At 35.7% G+C, this 12,539-nt stretch overlaps 1 protein-coding gene across 5 annotated transcripts in view; it reads right to left on the bottom strand.

Moving 5' to 3' along the window:
- Window positions 1–12,539, bottom strand: part of ATAD2B (ATPase family AAA domain containing 2B) — a 173,394-nt gene that overhangs the window by 90,298 nt on the left and 70,557 nt on the right. For all 5 annotated transcript variants that reach the window (XM_029938225.1, XM_029938224.1, XM_029938226.1 and 2 more), the window contains 2 exons: window positions 7,866–7,956; window positions 2,262–2,573 (listed from right to left, as the gene is read on the bottom strand). In XM_029938225.1, coding sequence (XP_029794085.1) covers window positions 2,262–2,573; window positions 7,866–7,956 — 403 coding nt within the window. The remainder of the gene's footprint in view (window positions 1–2,261; window positions 2,574–7,865; window positions 7,957–12,539) is intronic.

The raw sequence follows: 12,539 nt of genomic DNA, 5'->3' as shown, positions 1-12,539 counted from the left end.
ATTCTCAAATGAAAATAAAGGCATTATCATAAAATATCTCAAATGGAAAGATAAGACTTTTATGATTTTTTAAAAGGTAACAAGTTTTTTTAAGAATTTGGGGGAAAGGGGCGTGTGGGTAGTTCAATAAGTAAAGCATCTAACTCTCGATTTCAGCTCAGGTCATGATCTGCCAGTTCCTGGGATAGAGCCCTGCCTCAGGCTCGGAACTGATGGTGCAGAGCCTGCTTAGGATTCTCTCTCTCTCTCTCTCTCTCTCTCTCTCTCTCTCTCTCTCTCTCTCACTCTCACTCTCACTCTCACTCTCTCTGTGCCCCTTGATGGCTTGTGGATACCCCCACACATACCTGTGTGTCAAATAAGTAAATTAAGAAAACTGGAAGAAAGATACATATCCTCAGTTATGAAAATCAGAGATAAGAAATGTATAATTCATGGCAGAGTACCGAGTTCATACATAATAAAACATTTAATCTCCTATTTGACAAACTTAAGATATCAGTAATCCTGTAATATTTCATGAGAATCCATCCCTGAAAAATATAGTTTCTGAAAAATATATAGACAGCAAAATACACTGAATGCTGATGACTTTAGTATATATAATATTTTTTTAAGTTAGTATAATTAATTAAACAATTTTCTGGTGCAGACCACATGCCAAATAACGTACTAAAAACTGGGAAAATTAAGATAATTAAAACATATTATTTTGGGGGCACCTGGGTGGCTCAGCTGGTTAAAGCATCCAACTCTTGATATTGGCTCAGGCCATGATCTCACAGTTCATGAGACAGAGCCCCACACTGGGCTCTGCACTAATGGCAAGGAGCCTGCTTAGGATTCTCTCTGAGCCCCCTGCCCCCTGCCCCGCACTTGGTCTGTCTCTCTCAGAATAAATAAATACACATTAAAAATTTTTTCAATATATTACTTTCTTTTTAAAGTTCACAGGCCTTACTTTGGCTAGTACATGAACCTAAAAATTTTCCCTGTAAATGAATGACTTTTTTTGTAAGTTAGTTAATTTTGAGAGAGACAGAGACAGAGTGAGTTAGGGAGGGGCAGACAGAGAAAGAGAGAGAGGATCCCAAGCAGGCTCCATGCTGCCAGCACAGAGCCCAACGCAGGGCATGAACCCACAAAACTGTAAGATGATGACCTAGGCTGAAACCGAGAGTCAGATGCTCAACCAACTGAGTCGCCCAGGCCCTCCTGAATGACTTTTTAAAGGTAACTTTCTATTTTTATCTCAGGTCCAATCTTGAGGCTAGAATTCAAGAGCTTCCACAATCAGGTTCTAACTTACTCCCTTACTAATGATTTACACTACACTATTTAGCAATGCACTGCCAATAACAACAAAATACATTTGATGAGTTGAATCCAGAAGGACATTATAAGCAACAGAGTTAAGAACTCAGGCTCTAGAGTTAGGGGCCCTGGGTTTGAGTAAGCCCTGGAACTTCCTGAATGACCCTAAATAAGTGAATACATTCCAAAGTCTCCCAGTCGCCTCCTTCCAGTCTCTTCCAGTACAAAAGTACCTGCCCCAGGAGACTGTTGTGGGAATTAATAACTGACAATTTATGTCAGGGCTTTATAATAAATTAAACATAGGGGTGCTAGCTGGCTTAGTAAAACATGTGACTCTTGATCTTGGGGTTGTAAATTTGAGCCCCATGGGGTATAAAGATTATTTAAAAATAAAGTCTTGGGGTGTCTTTATGTTGGTTAAGTTGGTTAAGTGTCCAACTTCAGCTCAGGTCATGATCTTACAGTTTGTGAGTTTGAGTCACGTGTCGGGCTCTGTGCTGACAGCTCAGAGCCTGGAGTCCTTCTCAGATTCTGTGTGTCCCTCTCTCTCTGTCCCTCCCCTCCAGCAAGCTGTATGTCTGTCCTCTCTTAAAAATAAACAAACATTAAAAAAATGTTTTTAATAAAGTCTTTAATTAATTAAATGTAAGCCATCATTATTATAGTCAACTTTTCTAAAGACAGTAACACTTCTGTTAAGATAGAATATCCCAAGTGATAATAGAACTAATATTCATTTTTTTTAATAAACATTCACTAGGCAACTACCATATGCTAGGCAATATGACAGACCTGAAATATATCCTGGTGAGTGAAACAGATATTTTCTATATTCATGTCAAATATAAAAGAGTAATATATAAATAACCTTAGGATGAAACTCAAAATTAATTTATGCCTGTACTTGTTTCATTTTAACAATATGAAAAAGCAATTTATAATACCTTCTTTCTTGTCACTCTGGCTAATTTCAGCATGAGGAAACACTTTTTGCAAGACTGCTAGGATGTTGTTGAAGCTTCTTTCCAGTAGCGGCTTTATGACTGGGGATAGTGCATGTCCTGAAGACATGACAGCACGCTGAGAAGCAGGCACAATGTTCTGCATCGCATGGTAGAAATCCTGGGCACTGAGCACTATTGAGGAAACATCTAGCTGCAGTTTATGACTGCTGGCATAGATCTGGGGATAGCGCCTCCGCAGGGCAATGAGGGCGGCTTCAGTGCACAGGGCCTTGATGTCAGCTCCACAGTAGCCTAATGCACAAAAGGAGAAGAATAACAAAGGTAATAAGTTCACTCTTACAGTACTAACAATAGTTTGCAAATTACACATCTTTATTAATGTACATATTAGGAAAAAATACCAAATCAATAATTATAAATAATTTTGTTCGCAAACACTGACCATTTAAATCACCTAATAAATTTATTTACTCAGTAATAAAACTATTCTGAATATTTTAATTAACAAAACATGAACTAGTGGTACAATAATAAGCCATGCACTTTGTGCCAAAACACTGATTATAATGTACAGTTTTCTTCAGGAAAGGTGCTTACAGAATAAGTTTCTTCTCAAACTTTCATCAATGTTCCCAATTATTAGTTTAGTCCTCAAGACATTACACTTACCTATACATTTTTCTAATATCACTAATTTGTAAACACATATAAGGGAGCAGTACAAAGTAGAATACATGCAGGAATTTCAAAAACAGAGCCATTCTACTCCCAACTTTGAGTGCCAACCACAGCAAAGTTATATGTAATTAACCCAAAAATTATACTTGAAAGTTGTCACTATCTATCACAAAATTTCAAAGGTATTAAAGGGAATAAGAATCCATTAATTTTCCATGTTAACTTCCTTTTAATATATGTTTAACTTAAAATAACTGATAACCTAGTTGTAAAGTCCATACAGTGTATTTATTACCCACTACCCACATGTAACTGATTATTGTAGTTAACAGATCAAGCCCCAGTGCCTTGAAATCTTTTCACTCGTTGAAGCAAGAAATACATACAAAAACACACAAACCATTACATCTTAACCAGAAAAAGGAAGAAAACCCCAATCAGCTGTGTTGCTTTTATATCGGCCATTAAACTTGCATTTGGTCACTTTCATCAGTTATGCCAGCAGGGGGAACTAACTGAACTAGTTTTAAAATAAACCCTAAGCTCTTCAGAGAGTGGTATCAAGCTTATTTATCTTTTTACACCAGACAATGACCTTGTAGAACACTTGAATAATGAAATAAAAATGGTGATTAGGAAAACTATGAGCATAAAAGAAACAGCCCCAGACTAACTGGCAGAAAAAGAACATTAAGACACAAAACCAGATAAATCAAACTGTAAGAAACTCACACAACTATAATATACATCTATTGTTAGTAGGACAATCCTGTTCATCAAGTCTCACAAATAAAAGAAAAATCCTCTTTGCTCCTTTTCTTCCATAACATGTACCACATTATCATTTACTTATTATGTTTACTGTCTGCCTTCCAAACTAGAATGTGAGCTTTGTGAGTTTACGGGTATTCATCAGTTTTGTTCATCAACTTATCTCATATACTGAAAATAATACCTGGCCTAGCATTCAGCAGATAGCCAATAAATATTTCTTGAGTGAAAGATGAATAAAGAAAAGAGTAACTCCAGGGCTACAGTTCCGGAAGGGAAAACTGTAACGTTACCATGCACTAGCATAAGAAGTAGAGGAATTATATCTACTAGATTTTTCATCTTTTTTGAAGATACCTAAGTTCCTTACCCATTAATGAAGAGTAAAACTTTCAGTGAAAACTCTGAAAAAACATGGGAAAATGTTGCATTCTTTAAGAAATATTTATTCAGTTAAGGGAAAAACTTAGTATGACTATAAGAATCTAATTCAGAAAACTATCAGCAGATTAAGCACTAACACTTTCCCAATACAGCAATCAATCTTCCAAATAATGCTTCAGAACACCAAACTGACCATTAGTCTTTCATTTTATATTCTACTTCTCAGTGAATAACCCTAAAAAAAGTATCTTTTCCTATGCCATATATAACCTATTATACTAGTTCAACAAAATAACTGTAAAATACTAGCTCAGTTATAAACAGTTAATGAAATAATCCATTTCAGAAGAAATAAACTACTATCTTCAAACAACATAAACAACCATATTTCTTTTTCTTTTTGAAAAGAATATACACAGCTGGTGAATGCATTATGTGATCCTATTTATAAGAGCAAAAGCCTAAATTTAAAAAAAAAACTCAGAAATAATGCAGAACAGAAAATGCCACTAAAAGGTATTTTATGTAAGTGGTGCTCATAACATTCCTGTTTGACATAATGTCAGTAACATACATAATAGCAATGCACTGTTCATTTTTTCTTAATCTACTAAAGATAATTTAAAAGTTTACCAACAAAAGATCCCACTTAAAGAGATATATTTTCTCTTGGATTATCATAATCAATAGACTAAAAGAATGGACTTATTTTCATTACATTTGCCTGTAAATGAGAATTACTGGCTTATATCTGGGGTTCTAAGTCTTGGCTATTCAACAATGAGACTGCCAACAATGGATTCCCAACAAACCTAGTGAATCAGAATCTCTGGCAGTTTAATATCATAAATGTATATTTAGAGAAAACTTTGCAAGTGATTCTGATATATGAAAGAAAAACTGAGAACTACTTGATTAATAATATATTTCCTTTACTAGGCTCTAAAACAATTAAAATTACATGATGACCATGGCTAATGGGTTATATTTAGTATCACGTGTCCTGGTTTAGGCCTCTTGTCTTGTCATAATTAAAAGTATATTTTTTCAATATCTAAAGAGTCCTGATTTAGGAAACTAGATGTAGGTAATACGATCATCCTAGATATACAAAAAACACACCATAGTCTTTTGAAAGTTAAAAGTTGATGTTAAAGCAAATATCAACATCCCTTTCATAAGAATTCCATAATCATATTAATTCTACCATTACAATTCTAATCTGATTAACACAAATATCTAGATACCAAAGAAAAAGCATTCTTTTTTTTTTTTTTAAAGTAACCTCCATGCCCAATGTGGGGCTTGAACTTATGACCCAAAATCAATAGTCTCATGCTCTAACAACTGAGTCAGCAAGGCACCCCAAGAAACGCATTCTTAAATATTGCCACTGAAATGGAAATTTGTCTGCAAAACTGAAAATACAAGCTATTAAAAAGATTACAGACTAGACAAGGTACTAATAAAATTTTACGAAGTTACTGTTTAAGTAAAATATGAAACATAATGAAGACCCACAAGACAGACCTCTCACTGATATACTTTCATTGTTTTGGCCCTCTCAGCGAAAAAAAAAAAAGAGAGAGAAATATGATTAGATTTGAGGTCCTAATAACCATAAGCTCCTACTATTCATGCATGTGATCTGGATAATAAAATTATGTGAGGACTACTTAAAACAAAAATCACACGTATTATGCATGCAAATACCTCCAAGTACTTGGGAATTTATTTTAAGGTAAAAGTTACCAAATCCATAACCTCTAACAAAAGGTCAGTTGTCTTTGCAGTTTTTCATCAAGACTACATACTCTTTTTATTAGGCATAAATTTTAATAAACTGAACCCATACATGTCAAAATGTTTGGGATACACAAAATGATAAGTTCATAATGAATTTGAAACTATTACTATTCTATTTCTGTTTGAAGACCTGCAATTTTTTTATGTGAAACTGGCTTCTTAAATGGAATAAATGTCAAAATCAAAAACAGATGTCATTTAATTATAATGGATTTTTATGTCACTCTCCAGGAAGAAAATGGTGTGTGTGTGTGTGTGTGTATATATATATACATATATATATAAAAGCAGATTCTAAACCACCACTGCTGCCGCCCCACCACCCCCAAAAGGAAAGAGAAATTTTTGAGTCCTATAAGAAATTATGTCTCAAAAATGTTTAAGCTTAAGAAACTGACTTTTAAACCTAAAATACATCACTTGGAATAATGGGAAGCTGTGGACTTTGGAAATGAAAAAGCAACCTGAGATTCTAGTATTTAGGATGAAAAATTAGAGTGTAATCTTTCAGGTGGTAGATAGGGTAATAGCAAGTAATTTTAAAACACCTATCTTTTAGGGAATTTCCAAAATTATTTGAAGACTTCTGCTTATTTCAGTTAAGGATCATTCTGTGACAGATTCACAGAAGAATCTACAAAGATTTCCCAGTCTGATCCATACTCTAATAAAATAATAGCATAAAAGTAGCAGGAAATAAAAGGGGTCAAATTTTAAAAACGGAAAAGACTGGATTTTGTACCAAATACCACCCTCTCCCATAAAGCAGCACAAGGCTTTGCAAAGGTCAAGCCAAATTTACATGAAATGGGTTTGGCGCATGCTCGCTTATACCAGGCAAAGCTTAAACTGGAGTAGTGCTGGAGAGATTTACGTTTTCTCCTCACCAGAAGATGTCGAGGTCTTTGTGGTTCAAAAGTTGAGGTATGCTGCTTCGGAGATGGAGGTCCCTGTGGATGAAGAGGATAATTCGGATGTAGCTAACTGAATGGACTAATGTTCTATTTAAGTTTTAATATTTGATGGTGGATCACAGTGATTTTTTAACTAAGTTATTCTTTCTGGTTTTGGTAACTTTAAAGTTTTCCCAAGTAGACTGCTGATTGTTAGTGAACTTATTTGGGGATTTTTTTTCATAAAGCTTAAAAAGTTCATGGAGAAAGATTTTTTAATTTTCATTTATGAGAGAATAAGAGGAAAATAAATAGAAGACAGAAAAAAAATGAAGAGAAAATACCAGTGTGTATATTCAGTTGCTTAATACTGTATTCACTTTTATTTCAGACCTAATTAGAGCCAAAGCCCTGAATTCCAAAGCCCTGAATTCCATCTCCTATGTATGATCATGTATGTCCATAAAATACTCTCATTATATCCTTTTAGGACTGTAGTATTCATTCACTCTGTGGGGAGGATCTTCCACTCTGTGAATAATTTAACATTAAACTGGACAGTTTTGTATTTTGGGAAATACTAGCAGATGCCAGTATTTTCTTAGAAGACTCCTCTCACTCAATGTCTTTCTAGACCACAGGAATGAAGATGACCCCATGAGGTAACCAATCTGCAAAGTAAAAGATTGCAGTCCTGTCTTTGACATGGACCTTTATCTCTAAAGGTTAAGCTTATTTTTCTTAGAAAAATTTCTAAAAGAGAACAATTCCTAAAATGACACAATGCAGTAATATCATGGAAACCCAGCACCCAATGAAAGCATATTACTACTAACTTTGTCAATAATCAAACACCTAGTGGCAGCTAAAACTGTAATTTAGAAGCATTCAAACTTCAAGTGAAATATTCAAAATAAGTGTTACATTTAAAGGCAAAGCCAGCCAGCCACTGCACAGAGACATAACTATATTCATTCACATTCCAAACATAAGGGAAAAGGGCCAGCAAAACAAACAATAACAATGAAAGAATTCACATAATAGCACTCACCAACACATTTTTCAGCCAATTCACCTAAAAAAGCATCTGACAATTTTGGATTCCAGTCCCTGGTATGGATCTGTAAAATGTGTTTTCTTGCCTAAGAAAAACAGTACAAATAAATAAAATATCATCAACCTCTCAAATGTATTAGCTGGAACAAATTTATGCACTAACCATTCCCCAGAAAAACAACTGCTTATTTTTTTTTAAGTTTTATTTAATTTATTTTGAAGGAGAGAGACGACACGGGGGGAGGGGGGCTGAGGGGGACGTGGAGGGTGGGGCGGGGAGAGAGAGAGAGAGAGAATGAATCCCAAGCAGGCTCCACACTGCCACCCCAAAGGCTGAAGCGGGGCTTGATCCCATGAGTGAGATCACTGTTGAGATCCATCAAGAGTCTGGATGCTTAACCAACTGAGCCACCCAGGAGCCCCAGCAACTGTTTATTTTAAAAGAAATTTAAACACCATGGCATCCACGTCAACTCTAATTTCCCATAATAACAATAGGCTAATATGTAGTAGAGACCCTGTCTCAGTAAGATATTTAATATTCTGAGAGGCAAAGGAATTGACTAGTGGCACATATGACTAAGTGACTGATCTTGACTCATCTAGGACTAGATTCAAAACTAAGTTTCAATATTTTACCACATCAGATCATTTTTACCATCTAAATATACATAAAACATTTTAATGTATTATAACATTTATAATCTTTTATTGAAATATAATTATAATTATACAGTGTTATAATAGTTTGAAATGTTCAACATAATGATTCAACAATTCCATACTCAGCGCTAACTTCTTTTTGTCTTTAAGTAGGCTCTATGCCCAACATGAGGCTTGAACTCATGACCCTGAGGTCAAGAGTCACATGCTCCCCTGACTGAGCCAGCGAGGCACCCCACTCAGTGCTAACTTTTAAACTACAGACTTAGAGTTCACAGAACTTTTGGTTCTATCACATGCATGAAGTATTATGACTGTCAAAGAGCTAAACAAGTAATTTAAAACCTGAAAAAAGTTTTAAATGGAAAATGTTTTCAATTAAGTAAAGAAATATAATGCATATCATTATTTTGCACATTAGTTGATACTTTAGCATTTAATATATAACAAGGAAGTATTTCAGTAAATATTAATCAAATTCATTTTAAGTCAAATGTTTGAGCAATTCTATCTTGATTTCTTTTTTCAAAATAGCATTTTCTACCTTAAATCTGACTATATAGCAGATTTATATGGTTTCAAATTAAGTGAAATTTCTTCTTCTTCCACAGTCAAAAAGAAACTGAAGTAGTAAGAATCCATAATCAGCTGATATTACCATCATGAAGAGGCATATCAGAATTTTACCTTCACATTTGCCTTCTTTCAAGGAAACTTGAATACACTTGTCCCCTCAACACTGCTACTTGAGATTCTTAAGATTATGAAAAAGCAACTTATAACCAAGAGGGTAATTTATTGGCTTGATGAGGAATTTGGGGTCCAGCACCAAAACAAAAAGAATTTCAAAGTCATCAAGATAAGTTGACGTCCACTTGGGTGGCTCAGTCAGTTGAGCACCTGACTCTTGGTTTCATCTCAGGTTATGAACTCACAGTTTGTGGGTTCAAGCCCCACATAGTGCTCCAGACTGATAGCACAGAATTCTCTCTCCTTTCTCTCTGTCCCTCCTCCTGCTCGCTCTCGCTCACTCTGTCTCTCAAAATAAATAAACATTAAAAAAATTTTTTAAGTTGATAAAATCTGATATCAATAGCTATTGCTCTAATTCCAAGTTCCAAGTCAGGAGTTCAGCTATCAAAAATAATAATGATATGACATTTATTTTCTTTGAACTTGAAGTACCTGCCTAAATAGACATCGAAAAAGTATAAAACCGAAGTCCAAAGAGAATATCATCCTGAGAGCTTATATTCTCCAGAAAATGACATTAAGAATCTATTTTACCTCATTAGAAGCACAGGCACCACTTAGTGAAGACCCTCATAGACTCAGAAGCACATCAAAAAAAAAAAATTTAAGCTGGAAGATACCTCAAAAAATATCTATTCTTACCCTGCCATTTTACAAAATAAGTAAAGGTTTAGAGAAATGAAATTACCTAAGGTCAAAAGTTATTGTCCGGTCTCTAAGACATTTAGTGCCTTGCTCTTTCTCTATAGAATCAACCAGAGTCTCCTTTCTCTATCATAAAAACAAGAAATAGAAGAAGAAATTAACTAAATCAGAAATGAGTCATTATGCACTTTAACACTCTCTCTCTCTCATATATATATATATAAATGTGTGTGTGTGTGTATATATATATATAAGTTATATGGCTTCCCCTACTAGAAAGTAGCCTCCTCTACTATTAACAGTCAAAGGGACGCCAGTCAACTGAGCATCCAATTTCTGATTTGGGCTCAGGTCATGATTCCAAAGCAATGGGATTGAGCCCCACGTTGGGCTCTGCACTGGGCATGGAGCCTACTTGGGATATTCATTCTCTCTCTCTCTCTCTCTCTCTCTCTCTCTCTTTCTCTCCCTCCCTCCCTCCTCCCTCCCTCCCTCTGCTCCTCTCCTGCTTATACACACACATGTGCTCCATGTCTCTCTCTCTCTCTCTCAAAAAAAAAAAAAGGTCAAAGGCATATACAAGCTCTCATTTTTCAGGATTCATAAATATACACATAACATAATTATGAGTGTTGATGATAATGATAAAGAAAAAATTAAAAAGCATCACTGCCTCAAGAAGATATACACTATTTTATGCTAATAAAGGGTTAACAAAATTATGAAAATTTGGAAGAACCAGAGCTTACTTTACTTTTTTTTTTTTTTTTTACTTTTATTTGGTCAAACAACAGGAGTCATGATATTCCACTGCCCAAACTACAGGACTAACATGAGACCGTGAAGGTTATTGCTTCAAATTAATGCCCAAATGGATCCCTAACACCCCCCTCCATCTTTCCCTAATACATTTATTAGGCCTATCTCCTAGCAGACTAATTCAGTTTCTGTCTTCACTCTCAGCTTCTCATTCAAACCTTGCTTCCTAAGTCATTAAGAAAACTGAAGCAGTCAAAAGAGAAATTCCAAAGACTCTCTACTCTCCAATTCTGTCCACCTGTCGTCATTCATACCCATTATATTCTTCTTCTCCCTAGTATCACAGATAAACTATCCGAATCCTATCTAAAGTCATTCTCGCTGCTCATATAGTAAATATTATCCCCCGCCTTTGCCTATTAAGGACACTGTGGTAATTCTCTTTTCTCAATTTCATCACCAAAATTTCCTTCTATACTGAATAACTGTCCCAGCTTTTTTAAGAACACAGGTTCTCTTGCCTCCAATTCCCTCAACATCTATCATCTCACCTAAATCCTTTGTGTCCTTCTGCAGCAAAACTCTGAAAAACTTACCTTCATTCTCTGTCTCCAGTTCCTCCCCTCCTATTCTCTTAAGCTAACCATACTCCAGACAGGCTATTTTGCACCCACCACTAAATCAACTTGCTCCCATTAGGTTCACCAATGACCAGCATAATGATAAATACAATGGCCAATTTTCTGTCCTCATCTGAGTTAATTTAGCAACAATAACAAAGTTAGTCATACGCTCCTTATTGTTACATTTTCTTCACTTGGCTTCCGGAATCCACTTATGTAGTTTCCTCTTACTTTACTGACTATGCCCTAGGAGAGAGGATCTGATAATCTCATCGGATCCCATGACTTTAAATATTATCTAAGCAAAAAAAAGCTAGTTCAGGCCTTTTCCATAGACACAGACCAAGAAAAATCACCTTAGGTTTAGGTCTCAAAGTAGTTTCCTTGAAATGTAGAAAATGAAAATTAACATGGAAAACTATGTTGAGATCCATGCCGTACAATATGGAAAGCCACTAACCACATATGGTTATTTTATTTAAATTTTTAAAGAAAATTTAAAATCCAGTTCCTTAGTCACACCAGTGACATTTCAAGAGCTCAAAAGCCAAATGTGACTAGTCAAAACCATACTGGACATTGCTTAATGGACAATGCAAATACAGAACATTTCCATTATTACAGAAAATTCGATTGGCCAGTGCTGTGGGAGACCTTGTGTACTGTTAAATCTCTGACTTGTACGCACTGCACCTGAAGTGGGAGGACTGTGACTGGCATACGTGACTGAGGCCCACATGACTAGGGCAAACTGAAGATAAATGATTCTTTCAGATGATGGCTTTCCTGTGCCGAAACGAACATAGACGGGGTGTGTTCACTCACTCCCACATATGCGAGAGCCTAAAAGATGTGCTTGGACTGTAAGATGTCCCAAAGATAGCTGGTGCTTCCCCGTGCTGAGACAGACTGTTCCCCGCTTCTCCCTTTGTCCCCACAACTAAGCACACCTCTGCATATTGACACAGTCCTGGAAGCTGCACTTGGGTAATGAAACTGATGCTGAAGATGCTGTTTCCTATTCTGACAAATTTAGGTAAATTCAGTACCAAAGCAAAGCCTCTAAGTTAGACAGTCCAAAACTGAGACCACTACTAGTGGATGTGCAGACGGATTTCAAACTAAAGTATTAACGGTTCTACACAGCAGCACCACTGCCTTCATTTCCCCATAGTCTTCCACACTGTCTTACTAATCACAGCATTTCACACCTACGTATGGAAACC

Source organism: Suricata suricatta, chromosome 4 (genome assembly GCF_006229205.1).
Source record: "Suricata suricatta isolate VVHF042 chromosome 4, meerkat_22Aug2017_6uvM2_HiC, whole genome shotgun sequence".
Lineage (NCBI taxonomy): Eukaryota > Metazoa > Chordata > Mammalia > Carnivora > Herpestidae > Suricata > Suricata suricatta.
This window is presented reverse-complemented; position numbering and strand designations above follow the sequence as displayed.